The following is a 25,938-nucleotide window of genomic DNA, read 5'->3' as shown; positions in this document are numbered from 1 at the left end:
GCAACTTCATACTATATCGCACCCAGCAATGACATCGGTCTAAATGATCCTTGATATCATGCCCAACCTCATCCAATAATTGCTTATCAATTTACGTCGTTTAGCCTTTTATTAATTGCCCGAACGACACATGGTGTTATGCCAAAATGCCCGAATGTCTAAGTTTTGGGTGCGGCCATAGGCTTCGTCTGCCTCCCAGCCCGTACGCCCATGTTAAAACATGGCCACAACGGCATGAATGAGGAACTATCAACCGACATATGGGGTTTTTTCACTAGTTTGTATTGAAAATTTGACACAAAGAAATTTCAATGATTTTTCCACATTGTTTTAAGTTTGACTTTTCATTGATTGCTACTATGTCCGCGTGGCTAAATCTTGAGTCCTGAGCCTGGGAATGAATATGGTTCGTCGAAAATGTGAAGCTTGAAAATGGAGGTGAATATTAACGACAACAAAGTTCCTAAAATCGACGAAAAAGTCCCAGTCATTATGCACCCTTTGCTTAGGAGAACTGATGTATTCACACTTTTGAATACTTCTCACAGAGTTCGAAGTAAAAAAAATATATAAGGGGAAATAACATCAGTGGTGTATTTTTATATAGTTTGTAAATAGTTTTGTTTTTTTCTAGTTTCTGAAAGTGTTGTGGGAAACTCTGTAATATTTCCGAAGTCAGCTGTAGCTTTTCTGATTATAGCAAGTGACGATATTCTAAAACAAAGTCATCCCGTTGTTCTTGATGCTGAAGTATTTGAAAGGTACTCTATAAAAGTTATTGCCAGCTAATTTTTTCGATAAATCAATTTGAGTTTTTTAATAACATTTATTATTGAGAAAGACACCTACCCAGCTGCAGTATTCTATTTTTAAGAGTACATAAGTATTATTTCTCCCTCTTCAATTCGTTTTCTTTGTCGTTTCAAATAGAGTTTCTAAATTTGGTCAAATTCATCGAAATTGTTTTGTCATACTAACGTCAGCGGTAGTAGAAGGAAAGGATCTGGTCGTTTTATCTAATTTACAAAAAAGGTATGACATTAACGACGCCTTATAGTCATATAGTGTGCTTGTATATTGAAGCATAATCGTCGTATTTGTATGACAATAATCGATTTTAGTCTGCTAATATCTTAACACAACACACCAAACTAAGATTGTTTTACATAAAAGTTTGTGTTCCATTTTCTTGGCTTCTTCGATGTTTGTTAATCGCTTTTTATTAGACGACCTCTCAAGTTGAGAAAACTTTAAACTTTTCGTCTTTGTACTTTTTCATGCAATAAAAACTTAACATAAATCACTAATGGATTTGAATTTAAGTGCAAAAATGCAACTGTTTTTATCCTATGTTGAAACGAAATAATAAAACACGACAGTATAGATCGTATAGACGAAAGGTTTATCATAGTTGTAGCTATCAAATATATTTGTTGACATATTTTTTTAATTTAGCTACAAAACATTATGTTTCAGTTTGTGTACCTATCATTTGACTTACTATCCAGCGCATAATTACAAAGAATGCGTGTCGTTTATGTTACATATTGCTAAGGTAAGTTGCTTGATAAAATTTTTTAAAAAAATTTGTATGCTCTTTTAAAAACCGAAATCAATCTTAAAAGAATGAACTCTATCAAAAATTTAGATTGAAAATGATGGGTCAAAACTTTATCATGTTCTTCATATAATTTATACTTTATATATAAAAAACAATTTAATAATAATATATGGATACGATAACCACAGAAAATCTTTACGCCACTGCCAGTACAGAAATGAAACGGACCTTTCCAAACATGTATGGGAACTCAAGGAAAAAAATCAACCATTCACCATCAAATGGTTTTTAATTAAATGCGCATCTGCATACAAAGCAGGAGGGAAATCTTACTGCTTGTGTGTAGAAGAAAATTTAAAGATCATGGAATACAATAATGAGAGACTATTAAACAAAATGTCGAAGATGTTCGCTAAATGTCGACAAAGAAATAAGTTTTCCGCGCAAAGTTTTAAACGCGCTTGACAGTTTAATAAATTGAATGATGTACGTCAGCAGACAAGTCGCGATTAACGGAGCTATAGTTTTATTGTTTTCATTCACCTGATGATTATCGTAACGGTGAAACAATGTTTGTCATAATATTATTTATTCTACTTTTATAAATTTGTAATACAATTTATTTGATATTTTTTGACTTTGCTGAAGACTAACTTATCCCAAACAACTTTGCTTGCTATATAACTGACCATTCGATTTTGTTAAATATTATGACGATATTTTGTGTTACAGCACTTTATGACACTGCTTTTTAAAAATAATTTCGATCAATTTAAGGAAGTCGGTACCATCTGTACTTTGTATTTTCTTGCCAATAGTTCAAGCAATCAGAAAAAAACATTGCAAAACATAGAAAATAAGCTGATTAATTTATATATTTCTTTTCTCATGCACAAATTATATTTCATTAATTTGAGCATTTGAGAATTACATGGCAAATCAAACATTTTTCTGAACAAATATTCGTACCCGTTAAGCAGACATTTTTATTTACAAAGGTGTCGTCAAAACCTACCTCAACATTGTTGAAATCAAGATTAAGAAATCTCATCATGTCTTCGATTTCAGAAGAAGTTGTTTTGGATATACTATCAACAATTGGCCTGAGTTGCCATGGTATCCTTAACGAAATTTTCTTTCTTAAATCGCTGTAGAAAGTAAATTCAAATCCAAAAAAAGGAATTTAATCAAATCCAAAACTTTAAGGCAGTAGAGAATACATGTCTAACAGTCTAACACAAAAATTAAAATGTTGTTGGAAGCGATACTCGTGCAAGTACCGAACAACTTTGCCAAAACCAGGAAATATTTTAGGCTTTATTCTCTTGCTGTAAGCCCATATTTCTGTTCAAGGAGTGCCAAAACGCTATAATTAGCAAGAATCAATGCTCGAAACCAAGTATACTAACACTGAACACTATTCTGCACGATCTTATATAGAACAAACAGGAACGAGAAATTGTCACGACAGATCAAAGAATGGAGTTCTTGGAATGAAACTAAAGCTTTTCTAAATAATTCTATCAAAAAATTTTTTCCTTAATTATTTCCACGATTGCTTTGTGCTCCATCAAGGTTGTCGAAGTATCTCAAACATCGCAAAAGCATCGATACAACAACTTATGGATTGCAGTTTAGATCAAGCTACGGCCATGAAAGTTCATAGCTTTTTTAATGACATCCGAAAGTATAATTAAAATCTATCAAGGAGATTTGGATATTGTTGATTTATTTATTAAAAGCTGTTTCTATCTAGATTTATTAAAATACTAGAAGGTAATAATGTTTTATATAATCGTTCATATACTTTGAAATTCATAATTTTGACAGTTTACTTTATATCACCAATATATACAAAATAGAATTCCTGTAAAATTACTCTGGTTCTATTAAATTCCCATTATATCTTTCACGTAAATATCCACTTGTTAGTCCTCAGGCCGCATTTAACGATCCACACGTCGTCTTCCCAATATACCTCCTGATGGCACCATCCAAAATCAATTGACTTATTCGTCATGCACTTCATGTTAAAACATGTCATTACTTCGTGTATTTCTTTGATAATCTGATTCATAATAAAGTGCATCCATGATGAAACATTTTATTTAAAGTGCCAAAGAAACTTGATATTTGTATTTTGATTAAAAAACTAAAACGTTCTCAATCATTTCTTGCACGTCTGATATTAAGACTTCTTATTAAGTCTTCTTATTGTGCGTAATAAGATTTCACTGAGAGTTTCGCTAGTTCATTACTACATCACAAAAAAAAAGGAATACGGGGACGTACTAATTCAGGAGTGTTTGAAGTGTGGGGAATTAATGTATTAGGCAAGAAAATTTAGAGTCATCAAGCATACATTAAAGTCTAGTTTACCTTGTTAAACTTAAATTCATTTATTCGACATTTTATTTGCTAGAATGTCAAGTTTTTATGGCAAACATAGAAGTAAGGGAAGGGAGCGAAAGCTTAGCGTGCAAAAAAATTTGAGTGAATCATCTCAGAGCACCAAAGACGAAAAGGTGGATGACTGAATGACATAATTCATTCCTTACCTTCGTCGTAGAAAGTTGAAAAGAAAGTTAACAACGAATGGCCAAAGAAGAAGAAAAACAAATGCTTTGGATGGTTGGTAATCTTGAAGCCATGACTGAAAGTTAAAATAATTATGCAAGTGAATATTTCATATAATCAGCAAAAATCATGAAATATACATACATACCCAACGAGTTTGTTGAATTGATACCTCAAGTCTCTTCAAACGGTCAAGTATTTTTCATGTCCTCTTTAATTTGCATAAGAAGTTCTGCTATTTTATCAATTGCCATCTCATCTTTTCACTACTTGAATTAGGATCTGATCTCGCAGGGCTTTCATCGCTATCACTTTCCTGACTTCTTCTACGATATCTTTGTTCATATCTCAGAACAGATCTTTCTGAATATTGCGCTAAAACATAAAGAACGAAAATCTTTGAATGTGTCTCCCATACGTATAGCGGGGAATATAAAGTTTGTATGTTTTATAAACAAATCATCATAGTTAAATCGTGAGAAAATAAAACAACGCATCTAAAGATCTAAAACAAATAGAATCATGATCCAAATGAACACAAAACTATCAACGTTGCTGTTATACAGTCCAAATTCCAAGTGCTGTGTTTGTGAAAGACGTAAACAAAGACAACATACTTATTTGTCATTAAGACATATTTAAGCGTTCATTAACAAAAAAACTTTTGCCTCTACAGATTTGCATACGGCGTGGTTCGTACACAACTAGAAAATTAAAAAGCCCCACCATTCCTTTGAGTATGTTTTCCTCCTGAAGGTAGGCCTCTTGAGACACTTCTACAATCATCAACACCAGAAGAACTTCCTTCGCGATGACCAGGTTGCACAACACATTCCTTTATCTTGTGTTTGACTCTAATCTCTGAAAGGGAACAATCTTTTGCTTCTTGAGATGGTTCAAGATCTTTAAAATGAACATGGACTATCTTGTCAGAATGAGGACTACTTGAATCGTCACTGCCATTTTTCTTGTGATTAAACTGTTCAAGAACTTCGACATCGGAAATACTTGAACGATTTCTATCACTAAGTTGAATTATATCATCAGGCGCTGAGTCTGCTACGAATGAATTGCCATTGTCCTCTTGGTCATTTAACTATAGAAAACGACCAGACATTAAAATGAATGTTTTCTGGACATTTGATTGGAATCATTTACCATATTACAGTGAACAAAACGCTTGAAAGATTGTAGTGGTAGTTAGCTGTATAAGATATTCTATGGTCATATTTACATCCATCTAAAATGGCAAATATCAAACATATAATATAGGATCTCAAGAAGTTACCAAAATTTCTTCAATTGATTCCGGACCAAGTGAATCACAAAATAAATCATCATCGTCATCTTCACTGTGATCTTTTTTGATGGCTACTATCACCATTATAGGTATTCGTTTTAACTTTTAAGTCGACAGGAAAATTTGATGTTACTACAGAACAAAAAAAAATTAAATATCCCTACAAAAGGCATGCATGTCATCATGCTATTCGTAAATCGTCTTCTTCGTGAAAAAAAGTTGTTTGGTAATGCATAATGTGGTTGTAAAAAGACGCAACAAAATTCTTTGTTTTCAGACTTTTGCAAGAGTAAAAGTGGACTTTTAGTCAACACAAGCAACTCTATAACCACTGGCGTAAATAGTCATTTAAATACCTTCTATATCAACATCATCACTCGTAATATTAGACTCAGTACGATCATGATTATTTTCCACTTTTCCGTTGGTGGTATGAAACTTTATCTCCTGAATGGTGGGTTCGTGACTAGTGTTATGCTTACTTAGTTTATGAGTATTATCTTTCACTAGGGTTGCATGTCCATTTATTTTACAAGATGGAACATAATTGTTTTGTTTTTTATTGAACATATTGAAAATAGGTGGAACAACTTCGCCATTTTTGTAAGCTAATTTATAGAATGGTTCAAGAGCATAAACAAATTCTGAAGCTGTATCTGTTTCTGGCATGTTTTGGATTACCTGGAAGAAACAACATAAAAATGTAGAAACAAAAATTTACTATACACAGAAGCTATACCTATTCATATAATTGATAATTATGTTGTCATAAAATCCTATAAACTAAACTAAATACGTGGCCTATGAAGGTTGAAATAGGAATATGTACTTCTTTAAGTTGATGAACATATGAATTCATTGCTTCTTCTTTGCTTGTATCACCAAGTTTGGACCATGCCTCCCTAAATCAAAAAAATTTCCTCTTATATGGGTATTTGGTTTTCTTAAGTGCAAATTGTGTGCTCATAAAGATTATACACACCATTTTGCCTTCCTAACAACATCCCAAAAAGATGGTTTAGGATCGTGCAAGGACCTTCCTTTGCTTGCTTGTAGTAACCATAAAACTATGAATTAGTAATTAGCAACATGTATAGAAAAGTCATTCAAAGATATTTATTTTGTAAAAAAGTAAAATTCAATCTTAGTAATGATAATTGCACAGGAATTTATAACAATTTTTCTGAAATATACATACTTCAGAGAACCATGAAAGATTTTGTTATTGAGATGTACACAAATATAACAGTCTTACTCCAATTAAAGGTATTAGCCAACAAACAAATAAAGCAATAGTGATACCACAATGTACAGATGTGGTTGTGTTAAACATATCTTACTTTTAACATCAATTCATTAGATGGTTGGAAAGATCCTAAACAAATATTTGAAATTAATAAATGACACAATAACATGTTGAAAATAGACCTGTCAAATGTCTTCTACACGATATTTCAACGTGTAAAAAAGTATTTAAACATTTTTCACACATTCTACCAACACTAGATAGCAATTTTGATTTGAAGGTATTATTTTGAATTTGAAATTGAGATTGAGATTCTATAATTTCTTTTGACTTCCATTAACTAGAATGCTAAAAATGATTACATGACGCTTTGACCAATAGCTGATTTTAAAGATGTATTCTTTGTACACCTTTGTATTAGATTTTATAGCTGATGGTCAAAATCAAAGTGCCATCAGAAACTAGATAGCTCACAGACATACCTACCTGATTTTGGCAAAGATTGAATAACATTAACAGCAGCCTCAAAACGTTCCCGAACATCAACCATTTTCCTTTCAATGCATAGTCTATATTCTCTTTTTTCTTGATATAGAGCGTCTTTTAATAAAGCTTTCAACGTTGGACGTTAGATTTGCAATTCTAAGTTTCTAATTCTACGTAACTGAATGCAAAATGAGTGATTCATATTTCAGGGGGGCGCTTACTCTTTTAGTTTTTACCCCCGGAAATACGTATTACTTAAAATATTTCCGGGGGTAAATCTAAGCCGGAAATTGCAATGTGTTTAATTACTCAGTGCTTTTCTTTCCACTTCCATTCAACTAGGGAAAGTAGCACATTCACTTTGGAAATCGCGTAAAATCACGCTAAAAACATCCACGCCAAAAATTATCTTGCTGTTGTGAAAGGTATAACGTGATATTTAAACGTACTGAGTTGAACTCTTTCAAATGTATTGAATGTTTTAAAGCGAGTTTTAAAGCATGTTTAAATCTACTAAAAACTCATTTGTACAAGGAAAGCGTTGTGTCAAAGACCTTTGGTAATATAGGCAAGTTTTTTTGATGGAATACAGTTACCATTTTTGATTTCACTTACACAATTTTATAAAAAGGGAAGGATGACGCTTTAGCACACGCGTTATTCATAAAGCCATAATTTCATTTATGTGCGATTTATAATTCAGACTGAAACTGGGTTTGGTCACATTTTGATTATGTTTTTAGAGATAATTTACGTGTAAATCGTTATTTTGTTTATCAAGTATTTTTTATGTTCCTCATTCTTTCGTATGTAATCAATTTTATAATATTTCTATGAATACAAATCTTTTTAGGGAAGTTATAATTTTAATATTGCCTTTAAAAGAAATCTAAATTAAGAAAAATAAACTGTAGTATATAAATTATTTTGGCTAAAACAACAAATGTGATTGTTGACTTGATGACTTGATGTATTATTTTACAGCTGAAGCGAAATTATTTTATCAGATGGAATAGAATGCACTCTCCATCCCAAAGATTTTCAATAATTTTAAAATGTTGAGTTCATGAACTTTAATAAGTGATAAAAGCATGAAATAATAACAACTGTTTTAATAGTAGTCAAAGTCATAGCAGCTATGTACTTATACTTTTTCATAAAGCACCATTAAATAATACATGATCCAATTCCAATAAACCAATAGTTTATAATATATTGTACTTCAAACATTGTATAATCACTAGTACAAGTATGTACCCCTTACTAGTTATATGGAAAGTATAAGAATATAAGAATAATGAGATTTATACACTAGCTAGCTTATTGATGTAAGTATTTTAATTGGAATATGCCCATACTGTAAGTGATAAAGGACATATGTATGTTTATACGTCTCGTAGCTGTAATTTCAACATAAAATGTTTTGGTATGGCAAGTGAGTATAACACAATTCTTCAGGCCATTGCTAATTCAATGCTACATCAACCTTCAACATATGCATGTGCACAGAATTATATGATGAAAAATCAATAATTGTTTAAGACAGATAGATAAGGCAACAGTATGTAACCAAGTGTGCAAGAGCTCCATATACTCAAGAATGCAAATAATGTTTATGAATTTGACTCTAAATGGAAACCTTTGCCACAAAAACAATCTTTTTGTTGAATCATAAAAAATGATGATTATTTCATGAACATGTTTGTGGAGTACTCAATCAAAATTCATTTTGAAGTATATGTCTTCTGGAAAGGCAATAGTTCTTTTTCTCTTGAAAGATTCAGGCCAAGAAAGAGATGCTTATATTAGAAATTGGTTAATGTAAATATAAAAAATAAAATCAAAAAAATTACTCTATTCTTTACTTTAATTTCATATTTCTATTTTGTTTAAAGTGTATTTGAAATTCATATTTTGTCTTATGATAATGAGCTCACTGACTAATTTATAATTTGATTGGATTTAACATACATATGACTTGTAAGGCAACAAAATATTTATACTTTTGATCAAGCTTTATGCTGTTGTATAAAAAAGTAACACACTAGTTGTTATAAATAGAAATTACTTGGTTGAAAAAAGAGTTGTTTTGATATTTTAGATAATTGTATGAATCAAAAGAATACCAAACCAACTCTTGGAGGACAGCGGATCAAGACCCGCAAGAGAGGTAATTGTATTGAATCTGAGATGAATGCTTATCCTAAGTGCAGCATTTGTGTTTTGTAAATTACCAAGTAATTTTAATTATAATGGAATATGACAAAACAAGTTTCTAAAAAATTCCAATTCTTGTTTAGCACTTTTTGGTAAAATTTGTTGGTAAATTTCACTAATCCTCAGTGTTTAGTGATCATTTAGACCCTGAAGTATACTTACAAATTTGATGGTTATCAATTTATAGACGAAAAGAAAAACGATCCCATAGGATTTCGTGATTCTGTTATTGTCGGTCTGGAAAAATCTGGAAATAATTTTGAAAATGTAAGACTTTATTTATGACCAACACTTTGTGTCCAAATAAATGTAAATGATAACCTATTATATGAGTTTTTTAATAACAAATGAAGTGCAATGGTAATTTTATATGAAATCTTGAATACATTTTCAATTTGCCAACCAAAATTATGAGAATCTGGTTTCTACATTTGCACATTGCTAACTTAAATTAGTATTTCCTACCTCACATTTACTACTTGGCATAAATTTTGCTGTGTTATATCCAATAATTTACATATTGTGCAATTTTAAATTTGAGCCATCATGGAATGAGATCTTTATTAGCAGCAAAAAAAAATGTGATATGTGACAGAAACAATTTAGTTTTAATATCACACACTCTATGAATTTCTGTCAATTTTGGCAAAAAATGTATTTTTGAGGCATGTTTCTTTCAAACTAATCCCCTCTTCTTTAAATGCATTCACTTGGACAATGTAAGATGATTCTTAAGCAGTAAAGTGTTGTGTACAAATGACATTTTTTAAACTCGAATTTCACTGTGTAAATGCCTTTCTGTTATTTGTATGTAGGTTTCAGCATTCTTAGACAATCCTGGTAATAAGTTGAATTATCATGCTTATGGTGAACAGCTCTTTGAGATACTCATTGCTGGTGGATTGTTAGGTTTGTGAAATATAAGCATTTTAATTTTATTTTTACTTTAAAATTATATTTAAAAGAGATTCATGTGGAATAAGTTTGTAATCACAATTAGTATGCACGAATTCTTATCTTTATGTATTTACTATCTTATAGCTCCTGGTGGCACCATTATTGCTGAGGGAGAGAAACCAAAAACAACAATATGTGTATTTGAAGCGAATGAAGATTCAGAGACTTTGAAGTCTCATGTCCAGGTAACATTTCTGACATTGTTTATGTTTTGTCAGTCATTTTATTGGAAATATGGTTAGCATTTTTCCTGAACTTTTTTGTGTTTTTAGATGTATCAAAAACTTATGAGAAGGTTCAAGTACCTTCAAAAAGCATTTGATGATGTGTTAAACAAGGTATTATGCACAAGAAAGCCATTGATTGTGTCTTAAATTTGGCATTTCAATACGTACATAGAAGGTGGAATAATTCAAAACTTGCTTCTTTTTAAGGTGTTAGTGATTACAGTGATAAACTGATAATCCGATGGCAAAGTTGCCTTTAGTTAATTTCCACTTGTGGAATGAATGTACCTGCTGCATAAAGCATAATAATTCGCAAGCATTCCAAACTAAAATCTTGAAAAGTTTAGTTCTAAACATCTAGTCCTTCATTTGTATTCATCCTACACTGAGATCCTAATCCGACTCATCAATTGCTGATACATTTTATTTCATCAAATATGTTTATTAATATTTTCTAGATCATTGTTTTCATGAAAGGTTTTACAGAAGAACAGCGAATGAAACTTGCAACTGTGTATGCCATGATTTTGGCAAATAGTAAGTGAAATAAGTTGATCAGTGTTTTTTATTTGGTTAGTATAATTTTGTGCAAGGAATAGTTTGCTTACTTTCTGACTTGTCACTGTGCACGTCTTTTCACATATGAAGTAAATATAAACCAACCTATCCCTTAATATTTATAATGAATTTTACCCTTGTTCAGGCCTAGATTTGGTATTTTGTAAGAATTTGGTAAGAAAATTAACTTATTTATGCTTGTTTGAATTTACAGATATGACACAAGGAACATTCTTGCAGAAATTAATTAATGAGCATTTAGTGAAGGAAGGTATGTCCAGAATTTTTGTTGCTTAAAAGTTTGTATGGTTTAGCTAATGAAGATACGTAGTCAGTGTGAGTTATTTTGATGTGAGTGTAAAATGTAACGAAGTCAGTTAATGCTGCACATCATTAATTTTTCCATACATGTTGAGTTTCAGCAGCTCAAAACATGATACTCCTCATTTGGAGCTGTTGAAACTGCGTTATTTTTCATATTTGGCTATGTACTTTTAAAGAATACGTATTTTTATTTTAAAGATTGTTAGAAAATGATTATATTCAAATTCGTTAGGATTACAATTTGGTTAAGAAAAAATGGAAATGGATATATGTAAAGTCAAAAATCCAATTTACATTATGTATAACTGACAATGTTCTGCTAATCCAATATATACGTATTCTATCAAGAAAGGCGTTTTAAATATGATACATGCATAGGCGGCCCAGAAATAAGTTTAGGTTTTTTATGCAATCGATTTATGTAAATAGTAAATACATTCCTTGATTCATATGCCACGCGCGCTATCTCGCGTGACTTCCACGTACGTATGGTCTTGACAGTCTTTTTTTAAGACCATACATATACGTGTGGAGTCACGCGAGATAGCGCGCGTGACAAACATTGCATATGAATCAAGGAATGTATTTCTATTTATAAATCGATTGCATAAAACCTTAACAGACGTACATATGACGCATTTTTCTTGGCGAATGTTTAACATATGAAAACAACTGCGGTACTAATTAGCACTTTTTTCTTTCCTATATTAGGCTTGTCTCTTCAATTTATCACAAGATTGTTTCAAGTGTGGTTTAAGGAGAAAAAAGATTCCTCGAGCATTATTAGCTCACTGAAAAAGAATGAAATTGATGATAAATTGTTGGTGAGTTATCGTGCGCATGCGTACAGTAACACCTTCTGTAGCAGTTATCTTCAATATTTACATGTAAAGTTGTTCCGTGTTCAATAGCAATATTTCCCTTCAAATAAAAGAACAAATGAACAGTTTGAAAAACACTTTATCGCAGCCGGACTGCCAAAGCTTGTTGAATTTCAGGTAAGAGCAATTTTTTGTTGCGTATTTGTTCAAACTAGGTAATATGTTATTTTCATGTCAGTGAATTCAATAAAAAGACTTTAGCTCTCCTCGAAAAATTGAGGTCTTCCGAATTGCTAATTGTCACGTGTGAAATCGTACTGTCCAATAAGTGCTCAGGAACATGAAACGACATAGTGTGAGCTGACTGATCATAATGTTTTCGGTACATTCCCTGTAGATCATTGCAATTGTTGACTTGATTATTTCTCTTATCCAGTTTACCAATGTTTTGGAAAATATTTGAAACAATGTTTATCGTCACAAAAAAAATATCAAAAATCTGAGATTCAAAGTATTCTGCGTATGTATGTACACACTGGGGTATTGTGTGAAAGGCTGTGTACACTGGGATATTTGTTGAAAAGGCTGTGTACACTGAGGTTTTTATGTGAAAGGCTGTGTACACTGGGGTACGTATTTGTTTGAAAGGCTTTGTGCACTGGAGTACGTATTTGTTTGAAAGACTGATAACGAGGCTAAAGTAGAACGTTTCAATTGTTTCAACAATATATATGAATTACATTCACTCCACTGAAGTTATTCGTATTCTACAAATGCCATTTTCAATTATAACTGAAGATTTTGTCAATAATCTATACGCTGACAAAATCTTCTGTTAAAAATCTTCTGAGAAAATTGAACGTTGTTTACACGATCAGAATATGTGTTTTTTGCTGATAGTCCTGGGAAGTTTTACTAATGATTTTATCGTATGTCCTTACTATTAGTCCTGGTAACTCATTTAAATTATCTTTTCGTGTTTCCTATAGAAAGCTCAGCAGCACGCTGGTTCCAAAAAATTTAAGTCGCAACTATCTGAGATGATAGAGACGAAGAAGCCAGTCAAAGAAGTAAGAACATTCTTTTCGTTTTGATTTCTGACAAAAATCATTATTCTGTTTTATTAATTGTTATACCGTACTTGTGAGAGAGAAAGTTATAGTTGCATCCACGATCTTCATGTTTGTACAGAAATATTACAGTCTTGTTGGTATTGATTTGCTCAGTTTGATTTTCGTTAAGATTGTTGCCAACTGTCATGAGCTCAAAGAAAAAGGCAAACTGACTGAAGATCAGGTTGTTGTTTTGGTAAGTTATTAAATGAACCTTCGTTCCTGAATAGCCCAAGCCCTTTCCTCCAACTCGTTACTGTATATCCCACCTCCGCTGATATGACATAAGTTAATACGTAGGTAGTTTAACTTGGTTGCGTTTCTATTTTAAGACTTGGAAAGCATTAATGTCTTCTGTTGAATGGAACAAAAAAGAAGATTTAGTTGCGGATCAAGCTCTCAGACATCTCAAGGTAGGATATGATTTACACAATACGTTATATTGTTTTTAACGAGAAAAAATTTTCAAATTTAGCTAAGTATATGAGTTTTCCATAACTGCGTGTACAATTATTTTGGTTTGTACATAGATGAAATCGAATGACTCGCGTTGATTGATTGAGTAATTATTTGTTTTGCTGCTTTCCTTAATGTTACATACATAGAAACGTACGTACGTTCTTTGTTACTATGCTTTTTCTTTCATTCATTATGGACTATGGTAGAAACCAGTAAACCTCTTGACTAAACCTGTTTTTTTTTCCATTGCAAAGTTCGTAAATGATTATGGTAAAAACCATTAAACCTCTTGACTAAACCTGTTTTTTTTCCATTGCAAAGTTCGTTAATGATTATGGTAAAAACCAGCCTGCTTTGTGACTTTGATTTATTCTTTCCATCTCAAAGTTGGAAACATAACAACTTTCTGATTGTGCGTACTTCCTTCAATCATTGTCAATGGCCTTGCTTTTTTCTTACTAACATATGCTCAATACTTTTGATCATTTTACTCGACTGAACTGCAGTTATGGTTATGTGATGAACTTGCTACGTTGAATTTTGTATTTTTACTTAAATTTTGACGTCTTCATTTTCTGTTGGAATTGTCGATGTAATCGTATTAACTTTGATCAACATTAAACATTCTGTTTTAAGATTAAAAGAGCTTATTTCCTTTGACGCATTATGCTGACATTGAAACATGACCATTTATGCATGTTATACAGTACTGCATATACAAACTTTTTAGGTCATACCTGATGTTTCGGTGTTCATCATGATTTTCTCAACTTTAATGAATTAAGTACGATTTTATTTGTCTGTCAAAATAGAATGTATATATGTGAAGACGGCTCTTACACGTACTTACATAAATACCAGAAGCAATTATATAGTATTGCATTATTTCTCAAGACATTCTGACAAGTTACTGTGTAAGAATCAACCGCAATTGTTGTATAAACGGAGGAATGAAGCATGTTATTGCCGCAAAAAGTAGAAGATAAGTCTGTTCTGTTAAAGAAATTTCGAAGAAAGCGAAAAACATGGGATTTTTAAAAGACCAGAATAGATAGGGTTGTTCTCAAGCAACAACGAAAAGAGAAGATAAAGACTCTAAACAAAAAAGATATCATTAGAAAAGAAGTATTTTCAAGCACAACAGATGACGGTTTTGGGGAAAAGCCGAAGAGGATGCGGTTAATGTAAGGGGTGATGAGACTATAATGGTGGACTATTGGGAAAAGTGCTGTTTTCAGATGAATCAATTTTTCAAGAGAAGAATTTTTGTCTAAGGAGCTCTATACCATCTAGAGCATCTTGTTTTCAATCAAGTATCTTTGGAAAATAATAACATAAAAGTTAAAAGGTCTAAGCCTTGCCCAGAGCCAAAAGAACTAAAACTGGCGTATTTGAAAATGACATGGTTTAATGTCCTTAAAAGACATGTCTGGTTGCATCGATGTTCAGCAGCAATCCCTAATTGCGGTACTTGTATTAAATACAATGAAACTTTGTAGTAAATACTTACCGGAATACGTTGTTAGTTGTTTCATAATTGCACAAATGTTGATTGTACATTAAGTACAACATTTCCACTGATAAAAGGTCATTTAAGAGATGACCAAAAACTTTTGCTCAGTAACAGTCCAGTAGTAATTTCATGCAGTGACATCGCGTATGGTGTCTTATATTTAGATCTATGCTCCGTTGCTTGCTGCACTCGCCAAAACTCCTGCAACAGAATTGAAATTGATGGTAAAAATTCAGGTGAGAATAAAATTTATTTTGCAATATTTCATGTTCATTAGTTTTTAATTTTGATCAAAATTTTACACTTTAGTATCGTTATAAGTTTGTGTACGCTCAAAATGCGTCAAGTTTGCAAAAGTCCGGACCTTTGACAACATAGTTAAACATCAACCCAATCTAGCTAAAAGGTTCTACGGTTTTTCGATTATATACGTTTTATTTATAAAAATTATACGTACAGTAGTTACTGCCCAAGTTTATATGACATATGTTTTAACATGTTCAAGGTAATATGTACGTCTCACAGCTGTGGGGACAATAAATGAAATGGTATACAAAAACTAGTTTTGTTATATAATCCGGCTGCTCAAAATTTTTTATTTAAAATTGACGGGTGCAAAGCAAGAAAATTCAAACATTAAAAAAAGCGAAAAGAGGAAAAGCATCTTGTTGCTGTTAGAAATTTAGCCAAAAATTGAAGCCAGTCAGAAGTTGGTTGAAGACTTTGGTGTGTTCTGGGATATTTAGTTTGTGTGATAAACACTCGTGTGTAGACGAAAGATTCGTGTTGCCTGTCTTAATCTTTTTTTAAGTAATGTATTTTTAAATATACGTTTCTACAATGACAACTGCGGACACGGCGTCGAAACTCACCGTCCGTTACAGTAGACAAAAAGACAACTATGGACATACATTATGAAAACAAGACAACTATGGACATACATTATGAAAACAAGACAACTATGGACATACATTATGAAAACAAGACAACTATGGACATACATTATGAAAACAAGACAACTATGGACATACATTATGAAAACAAGACAACTATGGACATACATTATGAAAACAAGACAACTATGGACATACATTATGAAAACAAGACAACTATGGACATACATTATGAAAACAAGACAACTATGGACATACATTATGAAAACAAGACAACTATGGACATACATTATGAAAACAAGACAACTATGGACATACATTATGAAAACAAGATAACTATGGACATACATTATGAAAACAAGACAACTATGGACATACATTATGAAAACAAGATAACTATGGACATACATTATGAAAACAAGACAACTATGGACATACATTATGAAAACAAGACAACTATGGACATACATTATGAAAACAAGACAACTATGGACATACATTATGAAAACAAGACAACTATGGACATACATTATGAAAACAAGACAACTATGGACATACATTATGAAAACAAGATAACTGTGGACATACATTATGAAAACAAGATAATTATGGACATACATTATGAAAACAAGATAACTATGGACATACATTATGAAAACAAGACAACTATGGACATACATTATGAAAACAAGACAACTATGGACATACATTATGAAAACAAGACAACTATGGACATACATTATGAAAACAAGACAACTATGGACATACATTATGAAAACAAGATAACTGTGGACATACATTATGAAAACAAGATAATTATGGACATACATTATGAAAACAAGATAACTATGGACATTCAAACTTTGTACGTAAAGCTAACCATAGAGATTTTAAAACCGATGACAACAGAAATAACCGTGGACATTTTAATAAATTTATTAAATTGTATTCTTATTTTCCATGACTTGAATGGATGCTCTTGTCATTCTTGCACTCTTCTCAATATATGATTAATACAATGTTCGTTGCCAAAATTGTATTCTTATTTTCCATGACTTGAATGGATGCTCTTGTCATTCTTGCACTCTTCTCAATATATGATAATTACAATGTTCGTTGCCAAAATTGTATTCTTATTTTCCATGACTTGAATGGATGCTCTTGTCATTCTTGCACTCTTCTCAATATATGATAATTACAATGTTCGTTGCCAAAATTGTATTCTTATTTTCCATGACTTGAATGGATGCTCTTGTCATTCTTGCACTCTGCTCAATATATGATTAACACAATGTTCGTTGCCATTTTTGTGATTTTCTTTATTATGTTTTAGGAATTCTGCTATGAAAACATGAATTTCATGAAAGTTTTTCAAAAGATAATCCTCCTTCTCTACAAAAGTAAGTGACAATCAAGATATGCCATGAGATAGATTTCTTCGAAATGGAAGCACTGTGTTTATTTGCATTGTTTTATCATTGTCAATGATTTTAAATTTTTGTTGTAAATATCAAGTACAACGGTCATTGCTCAACCGTTTTCAACAAGCTAAGCTAGGTTAAGCAAGTTTTTTTCTATTGATTCAAACTGTTTTAGACCACAGCTCTTAGACATTTCTCTGCCAAATCACAGACCACTATGTATACATATGAATTTTATAAATTTATTGAATTCCTTCCACTGGAAGTTGAAAGTTATTGTAAATTGTTATAGGTCATTGGTTACGACTTAAATAATTTAACAAAGAACATAATCTGTATGAAATGCGTGCTATATAATGTTACGTTATTATCTTTAGTACACAAAAAATGAATGCAGCAGCGATTTAAGTTGTTTACAAATTTTACATGCGGAAAGTTCAGACATTTTGTCAGTATTAAGATAAATAATTCCACTTTGGTAAGTAAATTTATATTCCGGCGTAACTGTCTGTGGCTTACGCGGTGCACAAGCTATCGCTTGCCTGAAGAACAAGTGAATTTAAGTGAATTTGACTTTGAGGCTGTAGAGAATCGTACCTAGATTACATTACAACTGTGAGACCAACTGTGCTGTTTAACTTAATCCTGTATATTTACTTTGATTACTTACTGCGATTTATTGTAATCACATGCGTTGTAATGAACAAAAAATATCAATAAAATAGCTCTACTGTTTGTTCCCTAATCCCTATACTCTGCCTTTAGATAGTGCAATTATGATAAAATTTGTTTTCTATATTTTCAGTGGATGTTTTAAGCGAAGACACCGTACTTAAATGGTATAAAGACGGACACATTGCCAAAGGAAAAAGTGTATTCTTGGAACAGATGAAGAAAATGGTTGAATGGCTTCAAAATGCTGAAGAAGGTAGTTGTATTGAACTCACTGGTGATTACTATTAAAGCATTCAGTAAAAAGCTTCCAACTGTTTGTCAACTGAAGGCCTTCCAGGTTTTATGAAGCAGACTTTTTCTGCGATAAGAAAGACTTAACATGTATGCATATCTCCTATTGTATGTCTTAATATACGTCAACAAATAATGACAAAGTTGTTTCCTCTTATCGATAGTTTAATCAGAAAACGTGTCAACTGTCAGCCTGATTTGCTTTAACTACTGAAGAGACACAATAGATTATGGAAATAATAACTGTTTACAGGCCATCAACTGTCCTTATTACATTTGTGATCGGATGTGCAGTAGTCATTCCGTGCTTTAAATAGATTCCTTTGAACTGATAGATTTTCAATATTTTTGTAGAAACCGACTCTGAAGACGAAGATTAAAGAATGTAGCGTTTAATATTTTTTTTTTGAAAAAAATGGAATAAAAATCAGAATTTTAAGTAAATCGTTAGTCACACTTGGTTTGTTTGCTAGAACAGGAAAGACTCAAAACAACAGCTAACGATGGTCGCTGTAGCTAATTAGCTTTGCCGTTTTTATTTCAAAAGAGATTGGTTGATTCAACTTCGGTGGTGAAAAAACGACAATGCCATTCTTACGTGGGTGGGTCTAATGTGTGAAGCTTTAAGCATTTCAACGACTGAAGAATAAGTGATTTTCTCTGACACAATATACTAGCGAAAAATTATTTGGGAAATTTTTATTCCGAAGTAATCTTCAGTTGTTACTTTACGTTATTAAACGTCTTTCGTGTGTAGTGAACATTTGCGTGCTGTTTCGAACTGGCTGCCTGCCTGAATTTGGAACTAAGATCATTATATGAGAAGTGACTGATTTACCCAACTTGTTTGCTACAGCTACAGGTACATTGATCATTTCTGTGTTGCATCTTCCTGTTCTAGTCGTACAGTGTTTTTTGCAAATATTTTTTGTTGTTTTTTGTAGACTTACAATTAAATGTTGCCTGCATTTGTTATAATTTTCAGTTTTATGGTTTGACACGTGTTGCATAGTTTTATGTTAGAATGAATGAACTAACAAGGTTTCGCTGGATTTCGCACAGTTAAGAAAAACCAGCCAATTATTGAAACTAGCAATCATGTTTAAGAGGTGTTTCCTTGTTTTTCGCCAGGACAATCAAGCGATTTTTAACATATAAAAAACCAGCAGTTTTTGAACGTATTTTAGTAGGTAATATATAGCTTAACGTGTGCGTTTCTCTGATCCAATTGCTTTTGCCTTCGTTCTGTAATTCATATGAAGAACGAATGGCCATGAGGCCATGATTTTGTGTTGATCAGCAAAGTTCAGACGCGAGTGCGATTAAGATAGTCGTTTGACCGCCTCTTTTATATTGAAGGCATATTGAAAGCTTGCGTGTCCATCTATGTAATAACTACTGCACGTCAGCACGCAGGTTACTAAGTCAGTCGGTATAAAATCTTAGTTATATCAGCTATGTGTATTGATTGTTAGGTTTTGTCTGCTACATTTTTTCGTTTTGAATTTGAGACGCTTGCTGGTGTTTAGGAAATTTATTGAATTTGTATTGAGTTCGTTTTACAAGTTATCGATTTATTATTTGGTTTGGCGGATATCAAAGCTCTTCTTGAAAAGAAGCTTTCACAGGTAAACATATTGTTGCGACCAGCCAGATAACCAATTTTAATCAAAACCCGAAATATGTTTTACTTTGGTTGGCTTTGAATTTTTAGAGTTGCTGACTATATGCATTAGTTGTACGTGTATATACTATGTAACTTCATAATCGTGCAGTAAAGCATGTTGTTGCTTAATATCGCTGTGTTTTCAAAATACCTAATTTTAATATTGTATACATCATCTAATACCACGATATAATATTCAATGAAAAGTCTGAAATCGGTTTGGTATATTTTCTCTCTATTGTCGCAAGTATTTGTCGTAGAACATCTTATTCAAGGTAAGTAAAGTTTCAATGGTAATTTTTATGTTACATGGCTACCACCACTCCGTTGAAAATATGTTTTTGGACTTCAGCCAAATAATTTCTTAACGTTTTTTTTTTGCTAGCAAGTCGAGCACTTCAATAAATTGTCGCTACGTTTTGATTTGAAGGCAAAAAATTCACTATCAAAAGCTAGATTACAGGTAATTTACTAACTGATCTTAAATATTGAAAAACGATGGAAATTGATAACCATTTATTTGTTCATTTTTCATTATTTCAGCTGAAATGGATAATTTAGCAATAAATCTTGAAGGCGAAAGTTTACCGAATCAAAGATTTAATGTTTCACAGGTAAAACAAAAAAAACTCAGAAATGTCCCATTTCATTTCAACAGGAATTTTTTGTAAGTGACTGCATCTAAATATTTCAGGTTTTACCTAAAAACGAAACGTTTCAAGGAAAAATCGGAAACAATATTACACAGTCATCCATTGCCCCTAGCATAGGTGACGATATTGTTGAGGATAATGGCACCCATGAAGCTATTCCAATGACATTTTTTTACCGAAACGATTCTTCGAAACGCCATTTTCCCGGTGGTAAAAACTCCATTAAATCTCGACCAACACTCGATCAGTTGAGAAAGAACTTTGAAACGAATGGTGACACGGATAATGATTCGCAAAGTAAAGTATGTAAGGTTTTTAAGTTCGTTGTTTTGCGCATTACCGTTAACAATGAATGCCCGCACATGATGCAACTGTTCCACTTTTTTGTTTCCTGTGTTTTTTTTTTCATATTTCATGCATTTATCAGGCATGGTAACTGTTATCGTTGGCAGCTCCATAAAGTATATTTTAACAACGGAATTTACCAATGATTATTTGAAAATAAAATCAGCGACAACGTTCAAACTTAATTACCTAGGGCCTAATCGCACGACAGCCTAGAAGAGTCTAAATTCCGTGCAGCTTGGTAAAATTTCTAGAGAATTTATATGAACAAGAAAAGTAAAGCTAGTTTGAGTTTGTGTAGAAATGATATTGAGCGAGTCTTGTGATCTGGGTGAAGTAACTTTGAATATTTGTGGATCTAAATTGTCTTCCCTCGGCATAATGTGTATCCTACTTATAAAAAAGGCGTGTCACGGTACTGACCGTCATGCTCTTGTGCTATCCAAAACTTTGCAAATGATAGCGACTGGCCAACCTTTGACTAGTCACGCACTGAATAGCTAAAGTATACCAAAAACGTATCATATACCAATAAAATATAAAAAGATGACTAACTCATTACTCACTGACAATGTATCTACTGAGGATGACATAAGTTTGCCGAAAGAATTTATATTGTGTTTATATGAAATGTAACCAGTATTACAGTTCATTATGTTTTAACGTAACTACAAAGTAATGAATTTTTAATCGATAAATTATTTTAAGACCGAAGAATTTCCAAGTGAAGATATCGAAGTTGGAAAAATAGACTGCAAATCAACAAAACCAGCCACAAAATTTGGATGGATAAAAGGCGTGCTCGTGCCATGTTTGTTGAATATCTGGGGTGTTATGCTCTTTCTTCGTTTAACCTGGGTAGTCGGCCAAGCAGGCGTAGCATTTTCTACAGTTATAATTCTGCTTTCAGCTTTTGTCACGACATTGACATCCATATCTATGTCAGCTATTTGTACTAATGGACAGATCAAAGGAGGTATTAAAAGCTGTGATAATTTATACAAAGTCTGGCTTATATATTCTTCGCTGTAATGTATAAATTTGCTGATTAAAATAAATTAACTATTTTAACTCAAAATTCACCGTGATCTACTTCGTTTTAGCAAATTTCTAAAATCTTGGGTTCTTTCTCATAGAAATATTTAATTTAGACCACAATCCATTAAATTACCAACACTGAAATTTTTCCTCGTTTTGTACAATAATCCCCTTTTTCTTATCCGTGTTATTTTCTAGAAAGTAACTATTTTTCACTTTTTCATCATAGGTGGTGCATACTATCTCATCTCACGAAGTTTGGGACCTGAGTTTGGTGGTTCCATTGGTTTAATATTTTCATTAGCTAATGCAGTTGCCGTGGCAATGTATGTTGTTGGTTTTGCTGAAACTGTCTCTTATTTAATGCAGGAAAATGATTCCCTCATGATTGATTTGATAAATGACACCAGAATCATTGGTCTTGGAACAGTTGTACTACTACTTGGTCTTACATTGATTGGTCTTGGTTGGGTTCTTAAGGCTCAACTAGCTTTGCTTGTTTTACTTCTAATTGCAATGCTTAGCGTGGTAGTTGGATTTTTTGCTGGTCCTCTCACCACTGATATCAAGTCTAAGGGTTTCGTTGGTCGTAGTTCGTCATTGCTTCGTGAAAATCTCTTTCTGGTTACACGAGCGGAGAATTTCTTTTCGGTATTTGCTGTGTTTTCCCAGCAGCCACCGGAATCTTAGCGGGTGTAAATATTTCTGGAGATTTGAGAGATGCTCAAAAAGCCATTCCTAAAGGAACATTTCTTGCGATTGGAATTACCGGAATTGCTTATGTGCTTTTGGGAATATTGGCAGGGTCATGTACTTTGCGGGATGCGACAGGATTTGTTAACGATACGATGACTTGCGCTATTACTGAATGCAAATATGGTTTGAATAATGACTATCAGGTACGTGTGATTTAACCATTTTGAACAAAACCGATGCTGGGGCATGACTTTTAACAATTTATATTGCATAAGAAATGCTTATCCACGAATTTTCTAATTCTTGATGTTTTTGCCAAAAATCTGAGAAACCAAATATTTCCCCTTATATTCTTAGGTAATGCAGAAAATCTCCATCTGGGCGCCATTGGTAATCGTTGGTATTTTTGCAGCAACTTTATCTTCTGCACTTGCAAGTTTAGTTGGAGCACCAAAAGTTTTTCAAGCTGTTTGTAAAGACGAGATATTTCCTTACATCAAGTATTTTGCGAAAGGTAGTGGACCTAACAACGAACCACGACGAGCATATATTCTCGTCTTCTTTATTGCAGCTGCATTTATCGCCATTGCTGAACTCAATGTTATTGCGCCTATCATTTCAAACTTCTTCTTGATGTCCTACGCCCTTATCAACTACGCCGTGTTTGCAGCGTCACTTGGTCGATCTCCCGGTTGGCGTCCATCGTTTAAATATTATAACAAATGGGTTTCTTTGTTTGGAGCCCTTTTATGTATAGGCATTATGTTCCTCATTCAATGGTGGGCTGCTCTCATAACAATTGTCATTATTGGGGCTTTATATAAATACGTATCGTATTCAAAACCACAGGTATAAATACACAAACAGCCCATACCTGATTTTTTCCAGCTCATCTCAAAGTCTTTGGTGTTCTCAAAAGAAAAGACACCAATACTGTTTTTATCGTTAAGTATTTATGATGCTGTTTTTGTTGTTTTCAGGTAAATTGGGGCTCCTCTACTCAGGCAGTTACCTACAGAACGATATTGGCAATGAGCTATCAATTTAATGCTGTAGCTGATCACGTGAAAAACTTTCGCCCTCAGTGCCTCGTCCTCATGGATTCCTTAGATGATCAAAGTGATATGTTATATTTGGTGTCCCATTTCACTAAGAACATAGGCTTGATGATTTGTGGTCAAGTTAAAGATGAAAGCACCATTAGTAAACATCATATTGATTATGAGAATGTTAATGCTTGGCTCACACATAATAAGATCAAATCATTTCATACTATTGCTACAGGTATGTTCTAATTCGGAATGTGAGAAATGATCGCGTAACTCTGTTGTTTTGACTTCCACATTACACATTTGCATCACTGACGTATGTCAGTTTTTTTCTACTTTCTCATTAAAGAACTGCATATTGGCCTTTCAATGGTGATTTGTTTTGTATTTAAATTTTTGCCATTTTTTTACATCAGTTGAATCGCCAGTATCTTTTTTGATTGTGATGAATTTTTATGACTGTTTTTTCACTTACGGCTTAATATCTTTTTATCTTTTTGTATTTTATGTTAATATTATCAATTTAAAGTTATTTTGCAATATTTGTGGTTGTAAAAATACATTTTATATGAAAATGCTTTCAATTTTCTCAGCATGCAACCTTCGTCAAGGTGTGAAATGTCTTATGGAGTGCACAGGCCTTGGGAAAATGAGACCCAACACTTTGTTTTTGGGCTACAAGACAAATTGGCGAGAATCAATTGTTGAGGAAACGTCAAATGATGCAAAATCACAATGGAAGAAACAAAACAACAAAAAATTATGTGAATATTATCCAAGACGCTTTTGATCATAATTTCGGTGTAGCCATTCTTCGTACAAACTTCGATAAAGAAATGAAAGGAATGCGTATATTGAACGAACAACGTGAAGGAACGATTGATGTATGGTGGTTATTTGATGATGGAGGACTTACACTTCTTATTCCATACTTGTTAAGTCACTCCCGATTTTGGAAACGTTGTAAACTACGTGTATTTACTCCAGAGGCAACAGCAAAGAATCATCGATCAGTTCTAGTAAAATTCGCATGGTGAATCTTCTAAAAATGTTTCGTATTGATGTATCTTGCGTTGAAGAATTCAAGGGGATCTACGACAAACCTAGCGATGAAAATATGAAAGCCTTCAAGGACCTGGCAGGTCATTCCGCAGATGGAGAACAGAAGAAGTATTCTTATCGTTTTACTAGACTTGGAGAGTTGATGAAAATACTTAGCAAAGATGCAACTTTGATCGTGATGACGTTGCCTGTTCCAAGTGAAACAATTGAGCCCACGTTGTACATGAGCTGGTTAGAGATGATGACGAAAGATCTACCTCCTATCTTGTTGATACGTGGAAATCACACCAATGTTCTCACTTTTTATACATAGATTGTGAACAATTTCTGTTTTGAACTTTTCTAATTCGTAGAATAGTAAATGTGTATTCTACCTTTAAGATTTTTATGCACTGGATATTTCCGATGGTATTAAAATTTTGGTTGAAACTTTAAAGATGAGTTATCGTTTATTCCTAGCATTAAAACATTGATCGCAAGAAGCAGAATTGAATCAGGAGCTGCATCATGTTTGGAAATTGAAGCTCGCTTTCTATCTAATAATTTCAATTTTCTCAGCTGCCTCTCAACGAAAAGGCACGAGCCAAGCGATTATACCCATTATAGGAAGCAAGCGATTATTTGGATAGAAGAGAGTTTTTTGCCCAGTTGATTTCTTTAGATGATTATTTGGCTGGGCTTTACTGTGGATCAACGTTGCATAGTTTTAGTTTGATGTTTTATTTTTTAAAGGATATTACCATTGATAGTAAGATAAACGGTTTAGTCAATTACCCGAAATGTCGTATATG

The 25,938-nt window shown here is 32.7% G+C and overlaps 4 protein-coding genes across 4 annotated transcripts; 3 read left to right on the top strand and 1 right to left on the bottom strand.

Moving 5' to 3' along the window:
- Positions 1 to 432: 432 nt before the first annotated feature.
- On the top strand, positions 433 to 3,479 carry LOC124440554. The gene is made up of 4 exons (XM_046990949.1): positions 433 to 556; positions 635 to 750; positions 2,560 to 2,669; positions 3,108 to 3,479. The coding sequence occupies exons 1-4, from the start codon at positions 433 to 435 to the stop codon at positions 3,256 to 3,258; spliced, it is 501 nt and encodes a 166-aa protein (XP_046846905.1). The 3' UTR covers positions 3,259 to 3,479.
- Positions 3,345 to 7,355, bottom strand: LOC124440534 (acyl-CoA-binding domain-containing protein 5-like). The gene is given in 11 exon segments (XM_046990929.1): positions 3,345 to 3,629; positions 4,120 to 4,214; positions 4,287 to 4,513; positions 4,865 to 5,234; positions 5,427 to 5,570; positions 5,795 to 6,119; positions 6,268 to 6,340; positions 6,421 to 6,466; positions 6,469 to 6,505; positions 6,779 to 6,813; positions 7,171 to 7,355. Coding segments are annotated over 7 exon segments (663 nt in total). The 5' UTR covers positions 7,235 to 7,355; the 3' UTR covers positions 3,345 to 3,629; positions 4,120 to 4,214; positions 4,287 to 4,513; positions 4,865 to 5,234; positions 5,427 to 5,487.
- Positions 7,356 to 7,488: 133 nt separating this feature from the next.
- Positions 7,489 to 19,616, top strand: LOC124439861 (protein krasavietz-like). Its single transcript, XM_046990135.1, has 17 exons — positions 7,489 to 7,595; positions 9,272 to 9,340; positions 9,575 to 9,654; positions 10,203 to 10,296; positions 10,429 to 10,529; positions 10,617 to 10,682; positions 11,030 to 11,108; positions 11,344 to 11,400; positions 12,165 to 12,277; positions 12,365 to 12,451; positions 13,264 to 13,344; positions 13,517 to 13,582; positions 13,719 to 13,799; positions 15,523 to 15,594; positions 17,585 to 17,651; positions 18,478 to 18,600; positions 18,993 to 19,616. The coding sequence occupies exons 2-17, from the start codon at positions 9,280 to 9,282 to the stop codon at positions 19,016 to 19,018; spliced, it is 1,254 nt and encodes a 417-aa protein (XP_046846091.1). The 5' UTR covers positions 7,489 to 7,595; positions 9,272 to 9,279; the 3' UTR covers positions 19,019 to 19,616.
- Positions 19,617 to 20,587: 971 nt separating this feature from the next.
- LOC124439860 (solute carrier family 12 member 2-like) lies at positions 20,588 to 24,916 on the top strand. The gene is given in 8 exon segments (XM_046990134.1): positions 20,588 to 20,918; positions 20,999 to 21,259; positions 22,011 to 22,278; positions 22,570 to 22,956; positions 22,959 to 23,239; positions 23,394 to 23,885; positions 24,017 to 24,320; positions 24,679 to 24,916. Coding segments are annotated over 8 exon segments (2,256 nt in total). The 5' UTR covers positions 20,588 to 20,852; the 3' UTR covers positions 24,876 to 24,916.
- The last annotated feature ends 1,022 nt before the right edge of the window (positions 24,917 to 25,938 follow it).

The sequence above is a fragment of the Xenia sp. Carnegie-2017 genome, unplaced genomic scaffold (genome assembly GCF_021976095.1).
Source record: "Xenia sp. Carnegie-2017 unplaced genomic scaffold, XeniaSp_v1 HiC_scaffold_2, whole genome shotgun sequence".
Classification (NCBI taxonomy): domain Eukaryota; kingdom Metazoa; phylum Cnidaria; class Anthozoa; order Malacalcyonacea; family Xeniidae; genus Xenia; species Xenia sp. Carnegie-2017.
Note: the sequence above shows the minus strand (reverse complement) of the source record. Positions and strands in the feature narration are given on the sequence as shown.